At 42.3% G+C, this 25564-nt stretch overlaps 1 protein-coding gene across 1 annotated transcript in view; it reads left to right on the top strand.

Moving 5' to 3' along the window:
- Positions 1-614: 614 nt before the first annotated feature.
- The window catches only part of LOC142742522 (gamma-tubulin complex component 5-like), a 38411-nt gene continuing 13461 nt past the window's right edge, over positions 615-25564 (top strand). The window contains exons 1-8 of the mRNA XM_075852350.1: positions 615-665; positions 738-846; positions 6286-6360; positions 6581-6713; positions 10179-10322; positions 16416-16594; positions 16796-16921; positions 18813-18901. Coding sequence (XP_075708465.1) covers positions 10190-10322; positions 16416-16594; positions 16796-16921; positions 18813-18901 — 527 coding nt within the window. The 5' untranslated portion in view covers positions 615-665; positions 738-846; positions 6286-6360; positions 6581-6713; positions 10179-10189. The remainder of the gene's footprint in view (positions 666-737; positions 847-6285; positions 6361-6580; positions 6714-10178; positions 10323-16415; positions 16595-16795; positions 16922-18812; positions 18902-25564) is intronic.

Genomic DNA, 25564 nt, shown 5'->3' on the forward strand with positions numbered 1-25564 from the left:
AATCACAGGCGAATCACATGCTGAAGCGGTCACATGGACTGCCGCGTCATCCAGGGATGTTGGGCTGGATGTCAAGAGAGGGACGCGTCACCAAGGCAACGGCCGGGTAAGTATGAATGTCTTTTACTTTTACCTCGGAAAGGGCTGCCCCTTCTCTCTATCCTGCACTGATGGAGAGAAGGGGCTGCCGATTAGTGCAGTGCAATTTTGCATAGAAAACGTGCCCGTAAATACGGGTGGAATACTGGTGATTCCGGAACCGTATTTACGGGCACAGGTCCGTAAATACTGGTGCAAAACGGGTCGAATACGTGTGACACCGAACCCGTATTTACGCCAGCATTTACGGGTGGGAAAAAATACGGTCGTGTGCATGAGGCCTTAGGTATAGAAGAAAGGTCCATAGACAGATGTCTCGTTCAGTGCTGGTGGGACATCTCCTGTGCAGATCTTTCTCTAGGAAGCTACTTCCACTGGTCCTATTCGTTTGGGTTCATCACAGGTCTTGCAAAAGGGTGATCATATGGATGTTACCCATAAATATTGTACACCTCTGCATTGTGACTGACATGTAAATCGTTTCTCATCTGTATGTCTTCATTTCTTTGTAGATTCCATCAGTATCTTGATGTAAGCAGCCACAACATACACAGGACCCTAGACGGGTAACTTTTTATTTGTTATAGCGTGCATATACACTACTATGAAGGAGCATAAAAAATGAGCTTTGTTTACAGGATCTATGAAAAGTTTGTGATCCATTCAGATCTGAGTAAAGCTGAGAGCTGGAAGCGACTGACAGGGGAGTTCTTGAATCTTCCTCTTCCCAGCATAGAGGGGACACAGGTAACTCCCATTGTGTTGTCTTCTGTTTATTTCCTGAATTTCAATGACACAGACAGACAGATGTTTAGGAAAAAAATGAAATGTGTTATTTTGTGGAGCTAATGTGATTTGTTCTTCAAAAAGACATTAACGATAATATATAATAATAATATAAAGCAGTGTAGGGCAACAAATATAGACATAAACGGTAATCTGCCACCCATTGATCCTGAAAATCCAGCTCTGGGAAAACATTGTCCTAGTACCTGGTTAGGTGGAATTGACCTGATATTTTATCACTGTGGTGTTCCTCCCTCTCTTTGTATTTTTTGTATATTTCATCTGTTCTTTTTTTTATTTTATTTTTCTCAGACAGATGCTCATTATGCCATACTGTCTCTTCTACTTTGTTTTACTTACTCACCCAAAAATGGCTTTATTGAATTAAAAAGCAGATAATTGGAAACCACTTTTACCCTTTCACCTATGACAGCACCCCTGGAGAGACGTCCCATCCGCTGGACAGGAAACCTGAGGATATAAAAAGGACACACCTCTCCACACACACCAGTCAGGTTTCCTGTCCTCCGGCTACCTCTAGCCGGATAGTTCCCGATTCCTCAGCTGAGGAGGATCCTCAACTAGGAGAAGGGGAGTACAGCTCCTTAGATTCCTCAGGTGAGGATGAGGGAGAAAGAAATTTGTTCCCAACAGAGGACGTAGACTTACTCCTTAAGACGGTAAGGGCTACTATGAACATAGATGATCCTAAGGAACCTCGGTCCGTCCAGGACATAATGTTTCAAGGCATAGGACCTAAGAAGAATTAAACCTTTCCCATTCATAGGAACATAACTAACCTCATTAAAAGAGAATGAAAAAATCCTGATAGGAAAGCAGGTATTCCCAAATTCCTCAAAAGGAAGTATCCCTTTGAGGACGAGGTATGTAAGGACTGGGATAACACCCCTAGACTCGATGCTCCAGTAGCTAAGATTTCAAGGAAACACTCCCTTCCCTTTGAAGATCTAGGCTCCTTGTCTGACCCTATGGATAGGAAGGCCGACTTCTTTCTAAAAAAGACCTGGGAAGCTTCTACGGGGGCCTTTAAACCAGCCATTGCAGCCACCTGTGTGGCCAGATCTCTGAAAATTTTGCTCGCACAATTAAAGCTTCATCTAGAAGACAAGACCCCTCGGGATCAAATCTTATCCTCCCTTCCAACACTTTCCAAGGCCACAGATTTCTTGGCAGATGCCTCAGTAGACTCTGTACGCCTTTCCGCCAGATCAGCAGCCCTGTCAAATTCGGCTAGACGAGCTATCTGGCTGAAAACCTGCAAAGGGGACACTGGATCCAAAGGGAACTGTGCGCTATTCCCTGCTCGGGAGATTATCTCTTTGGGCCCCGCTTGATGACCTTCTGGAATAAGCATCAGATAGCAAGAAGGGGTTCACTGCACAAGCAAGGCCAACAAGAGATTCCTTTCGTCCCAAAGGGCTAATAACAAAAGACCTAACCCTAGGGGACAGGACTTTAGATCCTCAAGATTTACGAGGAAAAATAAGTCCTTTCTCTTTAGGCCCCAAAAGGACCCTAAAAATAGGGACCAACAATGACGCCATAGAATCCATGGTGGGGGGGGGGGTCATCTTTCCCGGTTTTTCAGGGATTGGCAGAAGATTTCAGCGAATCCTTGGATTCTATGAATCATAAAAATGGGGTACGTGACGCTTACTACGACGTACCCATATGTCTTCATCATCAAAGATATCTGAGGGTAGCAGCGACAATCAACGGGTCCTATATTCACCTACAATACAGAGCCCTCCCCTTTGGCATCTCACAAGCCCCAAGGGTATTTTCAAAACTAATAGCGGAAATTACCTCTTACATCAGGACGAACGACTTCCTCCTGATCCCATACCTGGACGACTTTTTGTTGGTTGCAGAAACATCTCAAAACTTGACCCTCCAAATACAAATAGTTTGCGCTATACTAGCAAAATTAGGATGGAACATAAATTTTAAAAAATCAAATCTAAACCCATCAAAAAGATGTGTATTCCTAGGAACTCTGCTGGACTCCTCCAAGCAGATGTCCTTCCTTCCAGAAGACAAAATCAGTCCCCTGATAGGATATCAGAGATCTACCTAGTCCATATGACCTCTTTCAGGAAAGATGTCTGTCCTGGGCCTCATGACATCATGCATCCCAGCTGTACTATGGGCTCACTTCAGATCCAGGGCCCTTCAGTGGGACATTTTAAATCAGTGGGACAGGAGCAGTCTCTCCCTAGATCAACCCCTACACATCTCATCCGCAGCAAGGCTGTCTCTCAGATGGTGGTTGAACAGAGAGAACCTCATGCTGGGTATTCCATGGAAGCTAACCCCTACTCTCAACATTACCACAGATGCGAGTCCTTGGGGATGGGGAGCTCATTACGACTCCTCTTTTCTTCAGGGTCAGTGGGATCAACAGACCATTCAGGGATCCTCCAACTTCAGGGAACTGGCGGCAGTTCTTCAGGCCTTCAAGAGATCCATGCCAGCAATTTTAGGTAGACACTTAAAGATCTATTCCGACAACACGCCCACAGTGTCTTATATAAATCGGCCTCGCTGATGGACCTATCCTCACAGATCTTTTTTCCTGGCAGAACACCACCTATTGACCCTATCGGCTGTCCACCTGAAGGGAAAAGACAACCAGGTGGCAGACTTCCTAACCTTAGAAAGGCTTCGCCAATCAGAATGGTGCCGAATACAACCGTATTTCAGAAAATTATCCTCATATCGGGGACCCCATCAATAGATCTACTCCCATCCAAGGAAAACAGAAAGACCCAAAGATTCTTCTCCCTAAACCCTTTAGACCACCCAACAGAAATAGACGCATTCTCACAGTTTTGGAGTCAAGAGAGGGGTTACGCCGAACCTCCTCCCTAGAGTAATAAAAAAGGTCAGGGAAGACAAGGCCAGTGTGATATTAATAGCCCCCTTCTGGCCAAAGAGACCATGGTTCACGTGGTTGAGGAAAATTTCTTCAGACCAACCATGGGTTCTCCCAAACATGTCAGATCTCCTATATCAAGGCCCAGTAATACACCCTGACATTCAGAAACTCCATCTGACAGCCTGGAAACTGAAAGGCTAATCCTTAGGCAAAGAGGATTCTCCGAATCCGTCATTTCCACCCTACTAGCCAGTAGGAAACCGGTTACCTCAAAAATATATCTGAGGTTCTGGAAAGCATTCTTGAATTTTGCAGGCAAGGATATTAATCCTTTAACCAAACCAGATATCCCTTTTAATATTGGATTTCCTCCAGGCAGGGTTAAATAAAAATCTTAGGCCTACTACTTTAAAGGTTCAGATTTCTGCTTTAAGTTCCTTCTTTAATTCTAAATGAGCAGAACACCCCTGGATCAAAAGATTCCTAACCGCAGCCTGCAGACTCAAAAACCAGATGAGATCCCCAATCCACCATTTGATCCAATGGACTCCATCTCCATGAAACTGCTGACACTCAAAATGACATTCTTGTTAGCCACTACATCAACCTATAGAGTGAATGAGATACAGGCCCTCTCTGCCTTCCCTCCACATACCCTACTGTTAGACGATAGTCATCTTAAAAACCTTACCAGGATTTCTTCCTAAAGTGGTCTCTCCCTTTCATTTAGACCAAGATATTGTTCTTCCCTCCCTCTGTGATTCCCCAAAAAATCAGAGGGAACAACAGTTTAACTGCCTAGACGTAAGAAAATGCCTAGTCCAGTACCTAGAGATTACCCAGGATCTAAGATCCTCAGAAAATTTGTTTGTCCAGTTTCTGGGTCATAACAAGGGTTCGGCAGCCAGTAAAGCCACTATAGCGAGGTGGATTAAGCAGGCCATACAATTAGCTTACATAAATCAGAAGCTCAATCCCCCAGAGTTTTTCGGAGCTCACTCCACCAGGGCTGTGTCCACTTCTTGGGCAGAGAAAGCAGAGGCATCTCTAGACCAGATATGCAAGGCTGCCACATGGAGTTCTCCTCACACCTTTTTCAAGCACTACCGATTACAACTGCATACAGCCTCTGACTTGGCCTTTGGTAGAAAGGTGCTATAAGCTGTGGTCCCACCCTAAATACTGATTTCTATTTTACATCTCCAGGGGTGCTGTCATAGGTGAAAGGGTAAAAGATTGATTACTTACCGGTAATCGGTTTTTCAAGAGCCTATGACAGCACCCCGCTGTTACCCTCCCTATGGTATGGTTTGTGGCAAATGAGCCATCATTAGGCAGATCACATTGAGTTAGGAGGTGGCTGGGATTATGTAAACGACGTAGCTTGCTGTGCTATGCTGTTTCTGCAACTCCCATTCACTTCTATGGGAGTTACGGAACAGCATAGCTTGGCTATTTCCGTACTCTGGCCACCTCCTAACTCATTGGCCGGAGAGCAGCGACAGTGGGAGACGGTATTACGGGGTATTTACATTGTAAAGATAAATGCAGGTAGAAGAGGTGGGACCTGGTTCTATCTTTCGTGTCTATTCCATAAATGTCAGAGATGGGAATACCCCCTTAAAAGGTTTGACCCCAAAATACCCTACAATTATAGTTAAAATTCTCAATTCCCATGCTGTCACTCGACTCTGGTTCACCTTGAGGGCTGGATATGAACGTACTACGTTGCTTCCGTCCATTTGCTACTGCAGGAGTTTGTCACTTTGCTAAATGTCACTGTAGCATGTTGTGATATAAAAGGGTAACTAAACTTTTGAAAAAACCTTTGACTAATGACGTGTCAGAAGTTTTGATTGGTGGGTGTCTTAGTGTTCGGACCCACACCGATCGCTAAAACGAAGCGGCAAAGTTCTTGGGTGAGTGCTGTGCCGTTTTTGTTTCTGATCGCCTTTCCTTGGAGCGGTGTACGGGCTCAGTAGAAAGTCTGAATCTGTACACCGCTTACTCGTCTTTCCGAGGAAAGCCGATCAGAAACGCAACGGTACAGCGCTCACCCAAGTACTTCTGCTGCTTAGTTTTAACTATCAGTGGGGGTCTCAGTGCTCGGACCCACGCCGATCAAACCTGACCTGTGACATGTTAAAAGTTTAGTTGCCCTTTAAGAATTTTAACTACAAGTATGCAATGCCAACTACTTTTGTGTGTATCTACAATATTTTTTGTCTTTTTTGACAAAAAAGTATTTAACATTGCATATAGTTTTTGGCTAACACGGTACTACACTATTTTTACCTATGAGTAGATTACAAAAAAAAAACCTTTTCTTCTCTTATAGGTATGGATAAATGTCAGACAAACCCTTTTAATATCTGTGTAATGAATGTTTTGTTTTAATGTTATTTAAAACCAAAAAAACAAGACCGATACTTGAGAATATACAGTCAAATCGATGTAAATCGTTACATTTTCCTGACCTGTTGTGTGGATTAATCATAGAGGAAGAGGAGCCATTTGATTGGGGAAAATACTTGATAGAAGGGGAAGACATTGGTCTCAGTGCAGACGACACACCGGTAAGTTTTATCTCCTCTTATGTCCATGTAGACTTCGTATTGCGACAATATTAGTATGTGCACTCCATTGTTCCATAAAGGTCAATGATAAAAATGTATCACTACACATTCTGCCAACCCCACAAAAAAAATCAGCCGTGCGCTTTGCATGTACTAAAACATTTGTATCCTATGGTAAAGTGGAATTTGTGGACTGACTGCTAGTTAAATATGATTTCAGGAGTGGTCTGATATTAGTGAGGAGGAAGATGATCAAGAGACCCTTAGTAGGGAGGACTCAGGAATTCAGGTTGATAGGACCCCACTAGATGATGGGGAAAAGAAGAGTGCTGCTCCTGTAGTATCATGGAAAGGTAACTATGTGATATCATTTGGTCTGTCTGTCTGCGCAAACTCCTGTGCCCCTGTCTGCTATTCATCTCATGATATTTTGGATGGTCATCTTATAATTCAAGCGGTTATCCCACCACCTGTTCCGCTAATTAAACCTCCTAAACGCGTTATAAAGTGAATTTAATGAGCTGTATTGGCTCCCAAAATACATTTTCCATCTCCTTTTTTTTAGTTTGGTATTTCCCTGGTGATATGCACCACACAGTAATCCCATAGTAGCACAGACCCCACTAAAACTTACCAACTAGAATAAATCCGACAACAATTTCTTTGGATAAAAAATGGCCACGAAGTTTATTAAGGGTAACATAAAATAATAATTAAAAACAGAATAACCATATATTGAAATCTTAAACGAAATATCAATATTAAAAACCAATAAAATAAAAAGTTCGCCCAGCATTAGCAGGGTGACAAACCCCTCTAAAAATAACGACAAGAAGGAAATCAAAGACCTGAAGGAGGGAGGGTGGGCGTCGGTCCAAATCTTCAAAACAAACTGCTTGATCACGACGGAACAGCTTTTTTTTATGGCCCATTTTCCAGCCTTTGAAATTCAAATGTCCCATCAGCTGGTGCCAGCAGAAATTCTTCCTGGAGATAGAAAGTTCTGGAACCTGCTCATGCAAATGCATAGCTGACTCAGGTCCAATCACCTGGTGTAAAGGATCTGCCAGGCACAGCTTCGGGGTTAACGCCCATAGATAATCAGTCTGCACCTGCTTCTATGTCTGTGAGACTGACTCCATCTTCCACCACTCGGGGTGGCAGGCTTAGGAGTAGGAGAACCTATCACAGCCTGGCCAGACGGAGCTAGCTCCCGCCCTCTGTCTATTTATACCTGCCTTTCCTGTTCCTCCTTTGCTTGTGATTCTTCTCGTGTGATTTCCTGGCCCTGCTGCAGCTTCTTGTACCATTGTCCTTGCTTCATATTGACCCCGGCTTGCTGACTACTCTTCTGCTCTGCGTTTGGCACCTCGTACTCTCCTGGTTTGACTCTGCTTGTTCACTTCTCTTGTTGATCACGGTGTTGCCGTGGGCAACTGCCCCTTTCTCCCCCTAGCTCTGTGTACCCTTGTCTGTTTGTCTGATGTGCACTTATTGAGCGTAGGGATCGTCGCCCAGTTGTACCCCGTCACCTAGGGCGGGTCGTTGCAAGTAGGCAGGGACTGAGTGGTGGGTAGATTAGGGCTCACTTGTCTGTCTCCCCACCCCCGTCATTACACCTGGAACCAAAGAATAATCTGCCCGGAGACAGAAACATCTGGAACCGCCTCGTGCCACCACCACAGCTTACACAGGGGATGCCAAGACGGTAAGTATCATTCTAAAAATATAGACATGAAGGGAGAAAAGAGGGAAGGGTAAGAGAAAACATACACAAAAACACATCTTTCCACTATAAAACCTTAGGAGGTTCGTGCCACCACGTGTCCCCCAAGCGATAGCTTGTGGGGCCCCTAACAGGATGGATCTTCTGGAGGCACACGTGACGGATCTTGCGAGGCACTTTCCTACAAGCCCTATAATTCCGTTAGTCTGCCTCTGCATCATAGTCCCTTCCCCTGCCGCCATATCGCTGCCGGAGTATGATTCTCCCTCCCTGCTCTGCTCACTACAAACCATTATAAATAATCTCATGACGTCCTGAATATCGGCATAGCAGGGATCCACTACTGCACACAGGATGCTATACTGTGAGAAAGCTCAATCAAAGACACTAGACAAAGAGCATCTAGTGAATTAATCCGCCGCTAGGTGCTCTCTAGATCCGGACGCACGCTGAAACAGACTTCACATATGTATCCAGCTATAGCATTACTGGACGGAAGTGCACAGCGGCGTACTCGCAAAACCGCAAGGGGAGCCATCTACGAAACTAGGTCATGTCTATGGATTACAGATTTTGTAATGCGTTTAAATTGATACATAACTAACTTTTTGATATGGGATCCTTTTATTAGCACTTGCTGTGGTGGGACAACCTCTTAACCCCTACCCGCACGAGTCAGTAACTATACATCATCGCGGGAGGTTACTTCCCGCACGAGGACGTATAGTTACTGAGTCGGTCGGGATTCGGGAGGTCTTCTGTCACCGACAGCTGATACTCCACTCTTGCCAGCCAGGGGTCCTTTGCTGCTGATTTAGGCAATTAACCCCTTAAATGCGGCGATCGTTTTAGGGGTTTCTAGCATATCGGCAGACCCCGCTCTGAAATCGCGTGGTTTGCCCATCGTTAGCATGGCAAACACGGAGGCCAAACAATGGCCTCCGTGTCTGCCATGCACAGAAGCCTATCAGGACCAACCTTCTGGCTGGTCCTTATAGGCTTCCTCTTAGAGTGACAGGAAGTCACCGTCTCGTTCCTGATGCACACCGTCCCCGACAGCTGATACTCTAGTGTTGCATCGCCGCTGATTTCGGCAATTAACCCCTTAAATGCGGCAATCGCCGCATTTAGGGGGTTTGTAGCACATCGGCAGCCCCCATGCAATCGTGGGGTTTGAAATGTCAACCGGAGGCCCGACAACGGTCTCCGGGTCTGCCATGCATGGAAGCCTATGAGGACCAGCCTCAGGCTTGCTGTCAGAGTGACTATGATGTCAGCTCATTAACATTAGCCCATGTTTTTATGGTATAGAATGAGAGCTTGTCACAGCACTGAGTAGTAATACAACCTTCAGCACTCCAGCTGTTGCGAAACTACAACTGACAATCAAAGGACTTATTATTCCAGCCAAAGACTGTCAGGGCATTCTGGGAATTGTAGTTTCACAACAGGCTGGAGTTCCGAAGGTTGCTGACCGCTGTTATACTGTTTTAAGTCTTAACCCACGTCGATATTACAGAAAAAAAGTGGGACATATAATAAGATTAAAAACACAAAAAATGGCCATGCTCACAAATTGGGCCGGTATAATCCCAACAGGACGCAGCCAGGTCAAAAATGCTGCTGAAGGAAAGTGCTCAGGTGTGTTAAATAATAGCCACTCCCACTAGAATTGAGGGGAGTGGCGTGTGGTGCATGGGATATGTAGTAAAAAGTAAATGAATAGTGTATCATGTGCAAGTAGTAATATGTGTGAAATATAGGGGGCAGTACTGAAAGGGTCAGGAACGTGAGTGATGCATGAAGTGTCGGTGCAGTGTGTAAAACATGGAGGGCTAATGCGTAAATCATGAGGCACAGCCTATATAGCCTGGTAGCAACCTATTTTTTGTGTTTTTAATCTTCTTATATGTCCCACTTTTTTTCTGTGTTTAGCTTCAAGTTTGGAACGAAAAGTTCCAGTTAGGGACTCGCAAGTGTGGGGATCCGTGACGAGGATTGCAAGCTTGCGTTCTTTTTGCCAAAATTACAACCAATACCCCATGTATTTTCCATGTTTACTTGTATTATATTTACTACTTTTTGGACGCAGCCAGGTCTTCAATGCTGGGAGAGCATGGTGTGTTGCGGTCTGGCATAGCAAGCAGGGCAGCCCGCTCTATGTACGACGAAGGCATCCCGCCGAAACGCGCATCGGGTCTGACGGTCTCTCATTACAGGGTTATCATTACTATGGGTATGTCATTGTATTTACTTCCCCCATGCTGCTTGTTTCCATGAAATACTCACTTGGAGCATTATTTATTTATATGTCCTTATCTGCATAACAGTCTCATGGTAGATTGGTGTTTGGCAACAGACTTGCTATATACCTGTCATTATCATATATCCGTATCCATGCATGCTACTTGATCACAATATATCACCATTGCTGTATCTTTGTTCTGACTATGTTACTTTACTAGTCTGGTTGCCTCACCTTAGTTCATGTTACCAAATTTTGGTCCCACTTCTCTGTATTTACATTCCCTGTAATCTTTGAACGTTTTTATCCATGCTTTGCATGACTAATTTTTTATCATTGTTATATATGTCAATAAAGTTTGTGATTATTCTGCTCTATTTTTTGTGTTAATTGTACCCCATTCTTTGTAGGTGTTATATCAGTTGTTGAGGGTCAATGCACCAAGTTACACTTGGTTTTACGTAAGATCTTGTGTTTAGCACTGATGCTATGATTTTTTACATTCATTAAACAAGATCATTTCCTGTCTGTACGAATAGGTTTTCGTTGCATAAATACAACAGCAGAACCAAGCTCAGTACATAAATACAGCTCCAGTACCAAGCTCTGTCCATCTATACAGCACCAGAACAAAGCTCATTGCATATATACAGTACCAGAACCAAGCTCGGTACATAAATACAGCTCCAGCACCAAGATCATTATATATATATATATATATATATATACAGCACCAGAACAAAGCTCAGTACATAAATACAGCCCCAGAACCAAGCTCGGTACATATATACAACACCAGCACAAAAACAGCTCAATTTAGTGCAACCCCTGCCGTATAGGTTTGCACTAAATTTGTTTCCAGCTCCCAGCATGACCCGAACAATGGTAAGGATATGCTGGGAGTTGCTGTTTCACAAAAAAAAAAAATCATATCATACAACCCATCATCTCGCTACAGATCATACAGTGACTAGAGTACTGATTAGAGGCAAAATAAATATTTACATTAAGTTACTCACCGGTGACGTCTCAGATTCTAGTTATTTTTCTCCATCCGGTCCAGACCTCTATGATGACTTCTCCCGCTCACAGCCCATTTCTGCAGTTTGCCGCTCAGATGTCTTCAGCTTCTCACTTTTCAAACATTTCTACACCTATAAACAAAGATAAAGATCTCATAGCCCACCCCTGTATATAGTTCTCCGCATACAGCCCACCCCTGTATATAGTGCGCCACAGATAGCCCACCCCTGTATATAGACCCCCTTTAGATATAGCCCACCTTTGTATAGAATTAAAAACACAAAAAATGGCCATACTCACAAATTGGGCAGGTATAATCCCAACAGGACGCAGCCAGGTCAAAAATGCTGCTGAAGGAAAGTGCTCAGGTGTTAAATAATAATAGCCACTCCCACTAGCCTTGAGGGGAGTTGCGTGTGGTGCATGGGATATGTAGTAAAAAGTAAATGAATAGTGTATAATGTACAAGTAGTAATGATATGTGTGAAATATAGGGGGCAGTACTGAGTATAGTGAGTGGTGAATAACGTGTAAAATATAGGGGGCAGTACTGAAAGGGTCAGGAACGTGAGTGATGCATGAAGTGTGGGTGCAGTGTGTAAAACATGGAGGGCTAATGCGTAAATCATGAGGCACAGTCTATATAGCCTGGTAGCAGCCTATTTGTAACGCCATAATAATACATAGAGCGGGCTGCCCTGCTTGCTATGCCAGACCGAGGTCTGGTCTTCAATGCTGGGAGAGCATGGTGGGTTGCGGTCTGGCATAGCAAGCAGGGCAGCCCGCTCTATGTATTATCATGGCGTTACAAATAGGCTGCTACCAGGCTATATAGGCTGTGCCTCATGATTTACGCATTAGCCCTCCATGTTTTACACACTGCACCCACACTTCACGCATCACTCACGTTCCTGACCCTTTCAGTACTGCCCCCTATATTTTACACGTTATTCACCACTCAATATACTCAGTACTGCCGCCTATATTTCACAAATATTATTACTACTTGCACATTATACACTATTCATTTACTTTTTACTACATATCCCATGCACCACACGCCACTCCCCTCAAGGCTAGTGGGAGTGGCTATTATTATTTAACACACCTGAGCACTTTCATTAGCAGCATTTTTGACCTGGCCGCGTCCTGTTGGGATTATACCTGCCCAATTTGTGAGTATGGCCATTTTTTGTGTTTTTAATCTTATTATATGTCCCACTTTATTCTGTGGTTTACCCCTGTATATAGTTCTCCACATATAGCCCCCCCCCCCCCCCGTAGATAAAGCCACCCCCAGCAGATAATGGCACGTACTTTTTTTTTTATTAGGATAAAAAAACAAACTATGCAAACTCCCCTTAATCCCGTTCCCGCGCCGCCCGACAGCAATGGAGACCTGCTCTCTTCTGCGCATGTCTCCTGGGGTTAAAACGACGCTAGCAGCGCGATGACATGATCGCGCCGCTTACGTCTATGAAAGGTGCTGATTGGCAGGGCAGAATGACTTTCCCTGTCAATTAGTGCCTTTCAACGACGCAAGCGGCGCAAAGTATCGCGCTGCTTCACTCGTAGAAAGGCGCTGAATGGCCGGACATGGAACGTACCCGGCCGTTCATTGCTTCTAATTGTACCTGTGTGCTATAAAAGCAGGTACAATTATAGTGCAGGAGGGGGTGGTGGCGGCTTGTTTCAGTGGCGCCACCAACCCCTCAGAGAGGCAGCAGGCCGCCGTCTTGGACGGTGTGGCCCTGGCGCCCCCGTCTAATTTGCGCCCGGGGCACATGCCCCGCCTGCTCCCCCCCCTAGCTGCGCCCCTGTATAAGGTAACACTATATTGTATCCAACACATACTGTATATGGCCTTGTACTGAGGTATAAGGTAATACTATATTGTATCCAGCACATACTGTATATGACCTTGTACTGAGGTATAAGTTAATATTATATTGTATCCAACACATACTATATATGACCCTGTACTGTTACAAGAAAAATTATATTGTTTCCAGCACATACAAAGCCTTATACTGAGTTATGAGGTCATATGTAGTGTATACGCAACCTTGTACTGAGTTATAAGGTTATACTACTGTATATTGTATGCAATATATACACAGACTTGTACTGAGTTATGAGGTTGAAAAAGGACTCGGTATATATAACTATATATATATAATGAATACTCACTACACACTCACCCACGTGTGTAAAAGGGCTGGTATAATAGCTGGGTTTCACCTACTTTGGTCGCCCATTATTACTACCCCCTTTATAATCGGGGTCACACGGGTTATGACTAGTTCCCCTACCTTTTTCTTATACTAACGTCTACTTACTTTGCTTCTACTCAACGGAATAAGACCGTACAATAAATACAATTGTATAGTAAATAAAGGGTACTATTTATTACTAACAATAATCACACTTACATATAAAATACACCAAACTGAACACAGTAACTGATCACCGTATAGTATCCGTATACCCCAATACATATAACACGTTAATATATACTGAGTATACTCACACTATACGTAGTACAGTATAACCACGATATCACAATCCTAATTATACCGCCACCCACTTATCTAAACATACATATGAATACAGTTACGTTAAAATACAATACACGCTACCTAATATCACTTTCCCTATATTCTAAGGGTTCAGCAATGGGTTAACAAGGGGAATGGGTTGCTGTGTAAATGGTAGGAAAGGGTTAAACAGGTAAAGCGGGGCTAGCAAGTTACTCAGGGCAGCAAGGGTAAACAGGAACTCAGGGCTACAAGGGTTGAAGTAAGGAGGGGGGAGAGCATAACGTGTAGCTGCTGCTACACGTGGATACTTAGCAGTCCATGTGGTACAAGTTGGTGAGGTCTCTCAGGAAGGGCCATGAGGCAAGAGCAGGCCAGGAGGGAAGAGGAGACCCTTAGTGGAGCCAGGTAGCAGGAACAAGAGAGAGAACTTTGGGACCGTATGTCCTTTTAAACCTCCCCGTGCACACCTGTGTGACATCACCGGCTCATGCACGAAAAAGGGGGGGCCTGGGCCTCATGGAATACCATTATCTAGTAGGGGGATGGGTATACACCTTTCTGGAGGGACAAATCTATATATATCTACACTCGCATGTATATAGATATAAATATATAAAACACTTCCCTTTACAGAGGTCATACCATATTCTATGCAGTATATACACTTCCCTGTACTGAGTTATAAGGTTATACTACTGTATGAAGTATATACAGACTTGTACTGAGTTATGAGGTCATGCTATATTGTATGCAGTATATACACGGTCTTGTACAGAGTTACAAAGTAAAGTTTATTGTATCCAGTACATACACAGATTTATGCTTCCTTTATAACTTTCCTCTCCCTATTTAATTGTGCATTTTTTAGAGGGAGTAAGGCTGTGTTCACATCAGTCTGTGTTCCGCTGAGGGGTTCCGTCAGAGGTTTCCATTGGGTTAACCCCTCACCCCATTGATATTAATGGTGAGGGAAACGGAAGCTTAGGTTTCTATTTGCCTTTCTGTTGAGGGGTTAAACCGACGGAAACCTCAGTCGAAACCCCAAAACGGAAGGGCAACTGTGATGTGAACAGGCCCTAAGGGGGACATTACTGAGCATTTGGCCAATGACAATCATGTGTATAGCTGCCTTAAATATTCTGTCATTTACACATGCTGTGTGTCTTCTCAACTGCTCCTCTTGTTTTATTGGTCTAGGTGCCTTGGCCTGTTGATATCGTTATCAGCTCAGAGTGCCAAAAGATTTATAATTAGATCTTTCTACTTTTGTTACTAATAAAATGGGCGAAATACAGTTTGGATGTCGTGCAATTTAATGGGAAGTACACTCTCATTCTGTTAAGAGTAAAGGCTATGAAAACCTTTTGATATCGGTTCTTTTTTTTTTTTTATGCAATGTATCTGTTTCTGCATACTAATCATTTTTCTAATATAGTTTTATTAAAATGTTTCATTTTAGCAATGCAGCGTCTATGTACCCACTATACATAGAAGCTGCATAACGCCGCAGTAAGCCAAGTTTTTCAGTCAGCTGGACTGTTTGCTTGTCTGACAGCGGCTTCTGTGTGGCTCTAACACAAAATCTTACCCTAAGGGTATGTGCACACACACTAATTACGTCCGTAATTGACGGACGTATTTCGGCCGCAAGTACCGGACCGAACACAGTGCAGGGAGCCGGGCTCCTAGCATCATACTTATGTACGATGCTAGGAGTCCCTGCCTCGCTGCAGGACAACTGTCCCGTAGTGAAAACATGATTACAGTACGGGACAGTTGTCCTGCAGCGAGGCAGGGACTCCTAGCATCGTACATAAGTATGATGTTAGGAGCCCGGCTCCCTGCACTGTGTTCGGTCCGGTACTTGCGGCCGAAATACGTCTGTCAATTACGGACGTAATTAGTGTGTGTGCACATACCCTCATACCGATCACATCTAAGTTGTTCAACGTAGAGCTGATTGTTATTCGGGTTAGATTGTGTTTCAGAGGTGCACAGGAGATGTCAGTCCAAAAAGAAATCCAATAACTACCACCAATTTGATATTTATTTATTTTTTCTGTTGGAAATGCCTTGTTTTGTTTAAAAACTTTTAGGATTTAATAAATTAAAGTATAATGAATTAAAGGATTTTACGATGATGGCCTGTCCTGAGGAATAGGTAATCAGCGGGGGTTATAACACATGGGACTCCACTGATCATCAGAACGAAGGGGTTATGGCGCTCGCTGGAGCACAATGTCCCTTTCACTGTAGTACCCAGCACATTTAAGCAATGGCATTAATGTAAAATCCTGGAAATCCCAGTGAAGACTGAAAATTTCCGGTGGAGCCAGAAAAAATAATAATTTTCCAGTTTTGACCATTTACTATTCCTGGAGCCTTTATTTGTAACTTCAGCAGGGAGGGAGCACAGTATTTGACTGTATTAGCAGCTATGTTTGCTGTGCCCATAACTTTGTTGCTTTTTGTCTTATTTTTGGTATGCTTGTAATGTTTTTAATTACCAATATTTTCATAGAACTTGTAAGCACAGCTGAGAAGGAATCTCTAAAAGCGGAGTCTGGATCTGAACCACAACTTCTTCCTCATCTAGTAACTCCAACAGAGCCTAAGGAACAACAAATCCATTGCATGTTTCTCCTCCGAGTCAAGCTTATGCATTTTGTCAACAGCTTGCACAATTACATGATGACCAGGGTTGGCAGTTTTATTTTTTTATTAATTCAATGAAAATGATGTGAAGACCCCCATTTTTCTGTGGATATGTCATAAATGCTTAAGATGGGAATACCGCCTTAATATTAATAACTGTATTTGATCATTTTTATATTTAAGAAGAGGAGATAGTAAATCACAATATATCTAAACTTATTTAATAACATTATTTTTTTTTCATAGATTCTTCATAGCACAGGACTGGAGTTTCAACATCAAGTAGAGGAAGCAAAAGATCTGGACCAACTGATTAAAATTCACTATAGATATCTGTCTACCATTCATGATCGCTGTCTTTTAAGGGAAAAGGTAAAGAAAGATTTTATTGAACTTTGACTATCCATTCATACCCTATTATTAAAAGGTCATATAATACCCTAAAACTCATTATAGATATTAAAGAGGCTCTGTCACCACATTATAAGTGGCCTATATTGTACATGATGTGATCGGTGCTGTAATGTAGATTACAGCAGTGTTTTTTATTTAGAAAAACGAGAGAAGTGTATGACGCTGACCAATCAGCGTCATACACTTCTCTCCATTCATTTACACAGCACATAGCGATATAGCTATATCGCTATGTGCAGCCACATAAACACACTATAACTTTACTGCAGTGTCATGACAATGAATATTCATTACCTCCGGCCAGAACGTGATGTCTATTCCGAATCCTGACACTTTGCTAACACAATCCTGACACTAAAGCACAGCAAGCGTAATCTCGTTTGAAATGACCGTTTACAGCGTAATCTCGCGAGATTACGCTTCCTGTGCTGTAGTGTCGGGATTGTATTAGCGAAGTGTCAGGATTCTGAATAGACATCACGTCCCGGCTGGAGGTAATGTATATTCATTGTCAGGACACTGCAGTAACGTTATAGTGTGTTTATGTGGCTGCACATAGCGATATAGCTATATCGCTATGTCCTGTATAAATGAATGGAGAGATGGGTATGACGCTGATTGGTCAGCGTCATACACTTCTCTCCACAACGCCCACTTGGCCATATAGTAAAACATGCCCAGTTGTCCATTGAGAAACTCATTAGCATAAAGCTAATGTAGGTCATAACTCCGTCAAAAATGATCGTTTTTCTAAATAAAAAACACTGCCGTAATCTACATTACAGCGCCGATCACATCATGTACAATATAGGCCACTTATAATGTGGTGACAGAGCCTCTTTAAATATGCATCTGATGCCTGATCTCTCATTCATAAAAATGCATACTATTTCTGGAGATGCAGAAAGGGTAATGCCAGCAGTTGTCTGCAGTTATATTTCGTGACTCACACATAAACCTGTGGCTGATCCCTTTCAAAATGGAGAGGGAGCAAATTGAAATTCAGAAGGCATATGACTTGAATGGTTGGGCTGCCCCTATACCTATTAGATGGTCCGTCAATCCCACTGTAATAGTCAGGTAATGCTGACATCTAAGGTACAGCTCAACCCTGTTGAAAACAAGACGATCAGTCATATTTATCAAAATGGCGCAAAATGTGATATATTTGGTGTAGCTCAATAGACATGTTAGACACTTTTTTTTTTTTTTCTTTTTTATACCAGCTCATGTCTGGTGTCCATAAATACTAATAGTTTACACCCCAAAATTTGTCAGTTTAAAACTGTTAGTGTAGGTGTTAAAGGGGCACCATACATACTTTTCTGATAGAATTCTGTGTCTGTTGTGTATGGACGCTTCTCACATGCCACTTTGGTCCTAAGAAAGCTCCAAAGAAATATGTTTGCTATGTGTTTTAAAAGATGGCATTGCGACTGGTAAGAGACTAAGTATTATACAATAGAAAATAGACTGGATTCTTAAAGCATCTGTCATGGCGACAGACCTTTTATATTAGGGCACTCTCGATCATGTGTTCTGCGAGTGCAGTATCAGGTCTCTTGCCATGACAGATCCTCTTTAACCAATTATAACAATTCCTTTTTTCCAATGAAAATCTCAACAGAAAAATAATGTGATATGCACTGCTCAATAAAAGTCTAATATTTAAAAAAAGTCCAATGCCGGTCTCTCGTCTCATTCTGCAGTGAACAATACATATGCCGCTCCTCTCGATGTATACTGATCCATTGATATCTGTAAGGAGGGAAGTAGACTCATGATTTTAATGTTTGAGTCTATTATAACTAAAGTATTTCTTAAGTGTAATATTAATTTTTTCTTTCAGGTGAGCTCTGTAAAAGAAGCAATAATGAAAGTGATGAATGTTGTGCTGATGTTTGCAGACCGCTGGCATGCTGGTTTTGGAGCATGGAAGTAAGTAAGGCAATGTAAACTTGAACCCAACTCCAAAGTTAACCCCTTCGTGACCATCCTATTTTTTTGGGGTTTTTCCATCGTCGCATATAATGAAAGACCTATAACTTTTTTTTATTTTTCTGTCGACATAGCAGAGGGCTTTTTTTTTATTTTTTTTTGCGAGATTAGTTGTATTTGTAATGACACCTATTTGGGGTACATACACTACCGTTCAAAAGTTTGGGGTCACCCAGACAATTTTGTGTTTTCCATGAAAACTCACACTTATATTTATCAAATGAGTTGCAAAATGACTAGAAAATATAGTCAAGACATTGACAAGGTTAGAAAAAATGATTTTTATTTGAAATAATAATTTTCTCCTTCAAACTTTGCTCTCGTCAAAGAATGCTCCATTTGCAGCAATTACAGCATTGCAGACCTTTGGCATTCTAGCTGTTAATTTGCTGAGGTAATCGGGAGAAATTTCACCCCATGCTTCCAGAAGCCCCTCCCACAAGTTGGATTGGCTTGATGGGCACTTCTTGCGTACCATACGGTCAAGCTGCTCCCACAACAGCTCTATGGGGTTGAGATCTGGTGACTGCGCTGGTCACCCCATTACAGATAGAATACCAGCTGCCTGCTTCTTCCCTAAATAGTTCTTGCATAATTTGGAGGTGTGCTTTGGGTCATTGTCCTGTTGTAGGATGAAATTGGCTCCAATCAAGCGCTGTCCACAGGGTATAGCATGGCGTTGCAAAATGGAGTGATAGCCTTCCTTATTCAAAATCCCTTTTACCTTGTACAAATCTCCCACTTTACCAGCACCAAAGCAACCCCAGACCATCACATTATCTCCACCATGCTTGACAGATGGCGTCAGGCACTCTTCCAGCATCTTTTCAGTTGTTCTGCGTCTCACAAATCTTCTATGTGATTCAAACACCTCAAACTTCGATTCGTCTGTCCATAACACTTTTTTCCAATCTTCCTCTGTCCAATGTCTGTGTGCTTTTGCCCATATTAATTTTTTCCTTTTATTAGCCAGTCTCAGATATGGCTTTTTCTTTGCCACTCTGCCCTGAGGGTCAGCATCCCAGAGTCGCCTCTTCACTGTAGATGTTGACACTGGCGTTTTGCGGGTACTATTTAATGAAGCTGCCAGTTGAGGACCTGTGAGGCGTCTATTTCTCAAACTAGAGACTCTAATGTACTTGTCTTGTTGCTCAGTTGTGCAGCCACTTCTCTTTCTACTCTGGTTAGAGCCTGTTTGTGCTGTCCTCTGAAGGGAGTAGTACACACCGTTGTAGGAAATCTTCAGTTTCTTGGCAATTTCTTTCATGGAATGGCCTTCATTTCTAAGAACAAGAATAGACTGTCGAATTTCACATGAAAGCTCTCTTTTTCTAGCCATTTTAAGAGTTTAATCGAACCCACAAATGTAATGCTCTAGATTCTCAACTAGCTCAAAGGAAGGTCAGTTTTATAGCTCCTTTAAACATCAAAACTGTTTACAGCGGTTCTAACATAATTGCACAAGGGTTTTCAAGTGTTTTCTAATCATCCATTAGCCTTCTAACACAGTTAGCAAACACAATGTACCATTAGAACACTGGAGTGATGGTTGCTGGAAATGGGCCTCTATTCACCTATGTAGATATTGCATTAAAAACCAGAGGTTTGCAGCTAGAATAGTCATTTAGCACATTAACAATGTATAGAGTGTATTTCTGATTAATTTAATGTTATCTTCATTGAAAAAAACTGTGCTTTTCTTGCAAAAATAAGGAAATTTCTAAGTGACCCTAAACTTTTGAACTGTAGTGTATAATCTTTTGATTACATTTTATGAACTTATTTTTGGGGGGAATAGAAAAAACAAACCAGCAATTCCGCCATTGCTCTATGCATTTTTAATTTACGCCGTTCACCTTGCGGGATAAATAACATGTTACCTTTATTCTATGGGTCGGTACGATTATGTTTTACTACTTTTGCACAATAAAAACACTTTTGAACTAAAATTATTTGTTTTTGGCATTGTCACGTTCCAAGAGCCATAACTTTTTTTATTTTTCCATCGATTTAGCGCTATGCGGGCTTGTTTTTTGCGGGACGAGACGTAGTTTTCATTGGTACTTGTTTGGGGTACATGGGACTTATTGATTAACTTTTATTACTTTTTTTTTGGGGGGGAATGGGAACAAAATAGCAATTCCGTCATATTTTACCTATTCACCTATGACAGCACCCCTGGAGGGACGTCCCAGGAGAGACGTCCCATCCGCTGGACAGGAAACCTGAGGATATAAAATGGACACACCTCTCCACACACCCAGTCAGGTTTCCTGTCCTCCGGATGGAAGATTCTCCTGAGGAAAAAAGCACTTCTCCGGGATTGCAGACCCCCTAGCAAGGTTTACCTTATTCCACTAGGGGTGCTCTGGAAAGGTATAAGTCTCCCCCCTGGGAGCAACCTTAGTCTGGGATAGGTACTCCCGCCTCTCCCGGTCCATCGTCCCCCTCCTGCTGCAAAACAGGATGGTGGTTTAAGGTCCACAGTGTGGGCCTTCCTCTGGCGGAGAGCGGATCCCCGGGGCTCGTTCGGCTTGGGGAAGGGCCGGACCAGACCCAGCGTTGGCGGCTTCCCGGCGCTCTCACTGGCAAGTCCGGTCGCCGCGACACGTCACTTCCGGGCGCGTGCAACACTCCAGCGGGCGGTGTTCTGGTGGCCCACGTGGGGAGGTGGTGCTCCAGCGTCCGGAGCGAGGGCCTCCCAGCCAATCCTTGGCCTATTTTAGGCCAGTAACAGCAGGACTCGCTCTCCTGCTTCCACAGTCATGGAGTCGCCAGGAGAAGCTCCAGGACGCACTGAACGCTCGGATGCCAAGTCCTCCAGCCCGGTACTTGAGGACGTCAGAGCGGGGTAAGAGAAGACACCTCCCTTACTTAATGCTGTTCCCCTTTCTCTTGTACATATGTTTAGGCCAGGGATTGTCCTAGGAAAAAGCAGGATAAGGCCCATAACAAGGAATGTGCGATATGTAAAAAGAAACTCGCTTCTTTCCTGTCAGAAATGTCTAGATAATATTATATCAGAAGAGTCCACAAATTTAGCCACAAGCATTAAAGATATTGTAAAGGCTGAAGTGAGGAGCTCACTAAAGTCCCTTAGAAAGAGAAGAGATCCTCCGGTCGCCTCTTCTAGCAGTACACCGATGAAATACCAACAGACAGAATACAATAAAAAATAATGCTCAAGAGGGACACCAATGAACTGTTAAGCACCGTTGCTAACTGTATTAAATGCACTATATTGAATCCTGAATATTTGACCAAGAAATACTTGGTGCATCGATCAACAATTGACTTGAGATTAAACCAAGAAAATATGATCGACTGAAGCACATGAGATTAGAGAAAATATACAAATTTTATTGAATAAAAACATGAAACAATTAAAAAATGGAATAGGGGATGAGTCACACAATAAAAAGACGTTGAATCAATCAAAAACCAGGTATGATTGTTAAGTCGACATGTAAGCAATGTACATGTTGTTGTAGCAGCAAAAGAGGATATATATAATCACATACAGAACTGTGTCCAGTGGAACCAAAGCAAATTGTAACAAAGTACATCCAATGAAATCCGACAGAGATATGGCAAATGTAGAGATGTGTTAATTATGGGGGTGGCGATTTCTAAGTAAGTATACAGAATTAGTATAAACCGCAACCAATTATATGAACAATATAGGGCAGTGCTGAATGCCAATTGCACTTTGGATCAAAGGACGACCGAGAATGACAAGTGAGGCTTAATCACAGCTGCTGAGCAAGAAAAAAATGTGAAACCTACCGGTAGACATAATGGAGGCGTGGATGGGACGTTTAAACGCTGATTCCAGATTGGTATCTTTGTAGTACACCCAGTCATAGAGGGTTCGCAACCGAATCAGGACTTGGAGTAATTGTTTAATACATTTTTAATACACACGGTGGGGCTTTTCACAGTGGTGATTGTACCCCTGTTTTTAGAGAGTTATGAAATAAAGATATATATTTTACTCATATATCACTTCAGTGAATTTACAATTTTTTCATATTTTGTGGGAGCGCAAATCATATGTATCGTTCAATACAGTGAATTAATACGAATTTATACAGTTCATTATATAGTATATTATATCTGGGTATGGCAGCCTTTGCACTCTCTGATTTAAGTACAGAAGGATGGATGAGTGAGGCCAAAAGCGTCTTCTCTGAGTGTGAACTTGTGCATACAACGCAGGGTGCGTCCCTTAAATCCACCTTTAAAAACCTCACTAGATTACATAAGGACTATACAAGGAGTTGGTGGGAAATTCAGAGCCTGGAGAACTATCTCAAGAATAAAATAGTACCGAGAGGACAGAGTTCCTATTGCTCCAGCCTCCAGATTAAAGACACCTAATATAAAAGAGAGGTAGGAGCAGGAGATCACAGGGAGTTCACTGAGACTAATGCAAATTTTGGTTGAGGAAGAAATAATCCAATTTGATCATATCTGTGTTGAATTGAAAAAAGAAATTGAGACGGTCAAGACTCTGGTAGATACCCCAGGTTTTGATAAAAAAGACAAAATCTTACAAAAATCCTTGGAGAGGTTTACTAATCATCTAAAAGAGTGTAAGCACTTCCAGTTCCAGAGAGATCTGCAGGAGTTTAGGGAGAAAAAAGCTTACGATTTTGTTAATCAACAACAACCGCAGCACCAGCAGTTAAATAGGGGTTTAAGAGAATCTGACCCCTCTACATCTGAGAGTGAAACAACAGACTCTGAAAGAGTGGGCCCTTTCTTTGGGACTGGTGGTGGTAGACAGAAATATAGGGGAGGTGCCAGAGGTAGGAATAGAGGCCGGGCTAGAGCTTCTTCCAACAGTGGCAGTAATTTTTTATCCAACAATCCCCCCATTTCCCGCTACATGCTGAGGGGACAAAAGGATTAAGAAAGGGAAGAGGAACGGATAAGTTACAAATTATTAATTTATCTGAATATAATCGGAGTGCATCTGAGATCATGCTTTTAGAGAAGGGGCTTTCATTTGTCCCCACAGTGAAGTTTGATTCATTTACCTGGATCAAGGATTTAAATTTATTTGCTCGGAAATTAAAATGGATTACGTTTTTCAAACATCACAACCGCAAAAAATGTATGGAAATGGGTTTAGAAGTATCTGATTTGGAAGGCCTAGAAGCCTTGGAAGGGTTGCTTGAGGAAGCAAGTAGAGCCCCAGGACTAGGCCCTTTTACCAATCTAAAAACTAAAAGTAGGAAGTTGCCACCATTGGGAGATTTTACAAATGTGGATTTGTTTGTTGACATGGTGGGAGATTAGATTAACCCCTTAATGACCAGCCTATTTTGGACCTTAATGACCAAGCTATTTTTTACGTTTTGACTTGAGATTAAACCAAGAAAATATGATCGACTGAAGCACATGAGATTAGAGAAAATATACAAATTTTATTGAATAAAAACATGAAACAATTAAAAAATGGAATAGGGGATGAGTCACACAATAAAAAGACGTTGAATCAATCAAAAACCAGGTATGATTGTTAAGTCGACATGTAAGCAATGTACATGTTGTTGTAGCAGCAAAAGAGGATATATATAATCACATACAGAACTGTGTCCAGTGGAACCAAAGCAAATTGTAACAAAGTACATCCAATGAAATCCGACAGAGATATGGCAAATGTAGAGATGTGTTAATTATGGGGGTGGCGATTTCTAAGTAAGTATACAGAATTAGTATAAACCGCAACCAATTATATGAACAATATAGGGCAGTGCTGAATGCCAATTGCACTTTGGATCAAAGGACGACCGAGAATGACAAGTGAGGCTTAATCACAGCTGCTGAGCAAGAAAAAAATGTGAAACCTACCGGTAGACATAATGGAGGCGTGGATGGGACGTTTAAACGCTGATTCCAGATTGGTATCTTTGTAGTACACCCAGTCATAGAGGGTTCGCAACCGAATCAGGACTTGGAGTAATTGTTTAATACATTTTTAATACACACGGTGGGGCTTTTCACAGTGGTGATTGTACCCCTGTTTTTAGAGAGTTATGAAATAAAGATATATATTTTACTCATATATCACTTCAGTGAATTTACAATTTTTTCATATTTTGTGGGAGCGCAAATCATATGTATCGTTCAATACAGTGAATTAATACGAATTTATACAGTTCATTATATAGTATATTATATCTGGGTATGGCAGCCTTTGCACTCTCTGATTTAAGTACAGAAGGATGGATGAGTGAGGCCAAAAGCGTCTTCTCTGAGTGTGAACTTGTGCATACAACGCAGGGTGCGTCCCTTAAATCCACCTTTAAAAACCTCACTAGATTACATAAGGACTATACAAGGAGTTGGTGGGAAATTCAGAGCCTGGAGAACTATCTCAAGAATAAAATAGTACCGAGAGGACAGAGTTCCTATTGCTCCAGCCTCCAGATTAAAGACACCTAATATAAAAGAGAGGTAGGAGCAGGAGATCACAGGGAGTTCACTGAGACTAATGCAAATTTTGGTTGAGGAAGAAATAATCCAATTTGATCATATCTGTGTTGAATTGAAAAAAGAAATTGAGACGGTCAAGACTCTGGTAGATACCCCAGG

This window comes from Rhinoderma darwinii, chromosome 2 (assembly GCF_050947455.1).
Source record: "Rhinoderma darwinii isolate aRhiDar2 chromosome 2, aRhiDar2.hap1, whole genome shotgun sequence".
Taxonomy (NCBI): Eukaryota; Metazoa; Chordata; class Amphibia; order Anura; family Rhinodermatidae; genus Rhinoderma; species Rhinoderma darwinii.